The following is a 3,586-nucleotide window of genomic DNA, read 5'->3' on the forward strand; positions in this document are numbered from 1 at the left end:
ATACGTTAAAAATATAAATGTTTTATGTCTCAAAAAATGTCACTTCTCCAATTGAACCGGCAATGGTATTTGCTGAATAATAAGATGAACAATGTTACCTTTTCTCTGACTGGCCAAACGAGAAGCATTAGTGACATTTATCGAGACTTAAGTGAACTATATACAAATTGTTAAGTGCGTATTATCGCTTTTGTGAATCGTATGCACAGGTCTTCTGACAGAGTATGTAACAACTCTCGTAACACTGTGATGTAAGAAATACATAACACTTCGTGATTATAGGTCTTGACTGACGCAGAGTTCCTTGCACTGTGATCACTGGTGCTGCTTCCTGGAGACCAGACTGACGCAGAGTTCCGTACACAGTGATCAATGGTGCTGCTTCCTGGAGACCAGACTGACGCAGAGTTCCTTACACAGTGATCAATGGTGCTTCTTCCTGGAGACCAGACTGACGCAGAGTTCCTTACACAGTGACCACTGGTGCTGCTTCCTGGAGACCAGACTGACGCAGAGTTCCTTACACAGTGATCAATGGTGCTTCTTCCTGGAGACCAGACTGACGCAGAGTTCCTTACACAGTGACCACTGGTGCTTCTTCCTGGAGACCAGACTGACGCAGAGTTCCTTACACAGTGATCAATGGTGCTTCTTCCTGGAGACCAGACTGACGCAGAGTTCCTTACACAGTGATCAATGGTGCTTCTTCCTGGAGACCAGACTGACGCAGAGTTCCTTACACAGTGACCACTGGTGCTTCTTCCTGGAGACCAGACTGACGCAGAGTTCCTTACACAGTGATCAATGGTGCTTCTTCCTGGAGACCAGACTGACGCAGAGTTCCTTACACAGTGACCACTGGTGCTGCTTCCTGGAGATCAGACTGACGCAGGAGTTCTTTACACTGGTGGTCAATGATGGCCTAAATATTCGACTACTGATCTAAAGTGTTGAATATGAGTGACGAGGCGCACGTAATCGATGTAGAAAGGTGGACAATGATGCAGTTTTCTCTCCAAGATATCTTGCGAGTAGTGTGAGGAGCGTGTGGCATCCACTGAGGTGCATGGAGATCCGTCACCTGCTGTGCCAGCTGTCACAGAGTAGGTATCTCGGAGTCTGTGTGTGCGACGTCTGGTGTTGACATTGCCTTCTGTCTGCCAGCGATGGACCCACCTGTAGACGGTGGTAACGCTGGCGCCTGTCTCTCTGGCGATGGATCGCAGAGACATTCCGCTCATCCACATCCACACAAACTTTGCTCTGTCTGCCATGTCTGTTGTCTTTGCTGCTCGCCTCCACTCCATAGACTTCCTGTGTGAGGAATGACATTATATTTTCCAGCTGCGTTCATTAATTTGTTATGGCTGACTGAATACATTATGAATTATACCCTAAAGGCAGGTGCAAAATAATTCTATGAACGATGTTTCTCCCTAAGAGTTTTTACAACATATATTAGTCTTTTTTGGGAAGGTAAATGTTCATTTCCGTGCAGCAAGTGTTCACATTTCGTTACTAGACTCTAATATTATAATAATGTTGTAGTTATCAAAGTCGAGTTTTAACTGAGGTTTGGGTAAATAACATTTCCAATCCTGATAAAACCTACAAAAGAAGGTATATTTTAAATATTACCTATGAAATATAATGTACAAAACTTGCTTTAATGATGAAACAAACAGTATTTGATACTCCGAGAGTGTTTGTTATATATATACTTAGCATTTATTAAACACTAACACGTGCTGATCACTGCCTCACTATGATGGGTGGGACTTTGGTTCCTTGTTACTACTGAGTATACCAGATACCAGATGTCAGAGTAGCTGAGAGATTCCTGAGGATGTCAGTATGCTGCGGCATGTTCTCAAAGACAAGAAGCATGTCCTCAGTGAACAGGAACATGTCCTCAGTGAACAGGAGCATGTCTTCAGTGAACAGGAGCATGTCTTCAGTGAGCAGGAGCATGTCCTCAGTGAACAGGAGCATGTCTTCAGTGAACAGGAGCATGTCTTCAGTGAGCAGGAGCATGTCCTCAGTGAACAGGAACATGTCTTCAGTGAGCAGGAGCATGTCTTCAGTGAGCAGGAGCATGTCCTCAGTGAACAGGAGCATGTCTTCAGTGAGCAGGAGCATGTCCTCAGTGAACAGGAGCATGTCTTCAGTGAGCAGGAGCATGTCTTCAGTGAGCAGGAGCATGTCCTCAGTGAACAGGAGCATGTCTTCAGTGAGCAGGAGCATGTCATCAGTGAACAGGAGCATGTCATCAGTGAACAGGAGCATGTCATCAGTGAACAGGAGCATGTCATCAGTGAACAGGACATGTCATCAGTGAACAGGACATGTCATCAGTGAACAGGACATGTCATCAGTGAACAGGACATGTCATCAGTGAACAGGAGCATGTCATCAGTGAACAGGAGCATGTCATCAGTGAGCAGGAGCATGTCATCAGTGAGCAGGTGTATGTCATCAGTGAACAGGAGCATGTCATCAGTGAGCAGGAGCATGTCATCAGTGAACAGGAGCATGTCATCAGTGAACAGGAGCATGTCATCAGTGAGCAGGAGCACGTCATCAGTGAACAGGAGCACGTCATCAGTGAACAGGAGCATGTCATCAGTGAGCAGGACATGTCATCAGTGAACAGGAGCATGTCATCAGTGAACAGGAGCATGTCATCAGTGAACAGGAGCATGTCATCAGTGAGCAGAAGCACGTCATCAGTGAACAGGAGCACGTCATCAGTGAACAGGAGCATGTCATCAGTGAGCAGGACATGTCATCAGTGAGCAGGAGCATGTCATCAGTGAGCAGGACATGTCATCAGTGAACAGAAGCATGTCATCAGTGAGCAGGTGCATGTCATCAGTGAACAGGAGCATGTCATCAGTGAGCAGGAGCATGTCATCAGTGAACAGGAGCACGTCATCAGTGAACAGGAGCATGTCATCAGTGAGCAGGAGCACGTCATCAGTGAACAGGAGCACGTCATCAGTGAACAGGAGCATGTCATCAGTGAGCAGGACATGTCATCAGTGAACAGGAGCATGTCATCAATGAGCAGGACATGTCATCAGTGAGCAGGACATGTCATCAGTGAACAGGAGCATGTCATCAGTGAGCAGGAGCATGTCATCAGTGAACAGGAGCATGTCATCAGTGAGCAGGTGCATGTCATCAGTGAACAGGAGCATGTCATCAGTGAGCAGGTGCATGTCATCAGTGAACAGGAGCATGTCATCAGTGAGCAGGACATGTCATCAGTGAGCAGGAGCATGTCATTAAGGAGGGTAGAAATAGCTTATGCTACTCAATCCCTTTGAGATGTATTTTTTCTTGTCTCAATAAACATACTTGAATTTGAACTTTAAGCAAGTCAACAGTGGGTAGGGGCATGTCCTCAGTAATAGGGTAATATGAAACAAATTGCGAATTGATTTTGGCAATGATTGGGCAGTGTCACCAAAAATGTCAACACTGTGTTCCAAAAAGCAAAACAATTGGGTGACATGTTGGTTCCTGGTTGTAAGTTGTGATGAAGTTGTGGTTTGGGGGATTGTATAACATTACAGGAACGTTT

The 3,586-nt window shown here is 45.6% G+C and overlaps 1 protein-coding gene across 1 annotated transcript; it reads left to right on the forward strand.

The window, feature by feature from the left end:
• Positions 1-1,854: 1,854 nt before the first annotated feature.
• On the forward strand, positions 1,855-3,329 carry LOC138356559 (golgin subfamily A member 6-like protein 25). The gene is made up of 4 exons (XM_069312758.1): positions 1,855-2,354; positions 2,396-2,791; positions 2,876-3,082; positions 3,125-3,329. The coding sequence occupies exons 1-4, from the start codon at positions 1,855-1,857 to the stop codon at positions 3,327-3,329; spliced, it is 1,308 nt and encodes a 435-aa protein (XP_069168859.1).
• Positions 3,330-3,586: the final 257 nt, after the last annotated feature.

Source organism: Procambarus clarkii, chromosome 73, assembly GCF_040958095.1.
Source record: "Procambarus clarkii isolate CNS0578487 chromosome 73, FALCON_Pclarkii_2.0, whole genome shotgun sequence".
Taxonomy (NCBI): domain Eukaryota; kingdom Metazoa; phylum Arthropoda; class Malacostraca; order Decapoda; family Cambaridae; genus Procambarus; species Procambarus clarkii.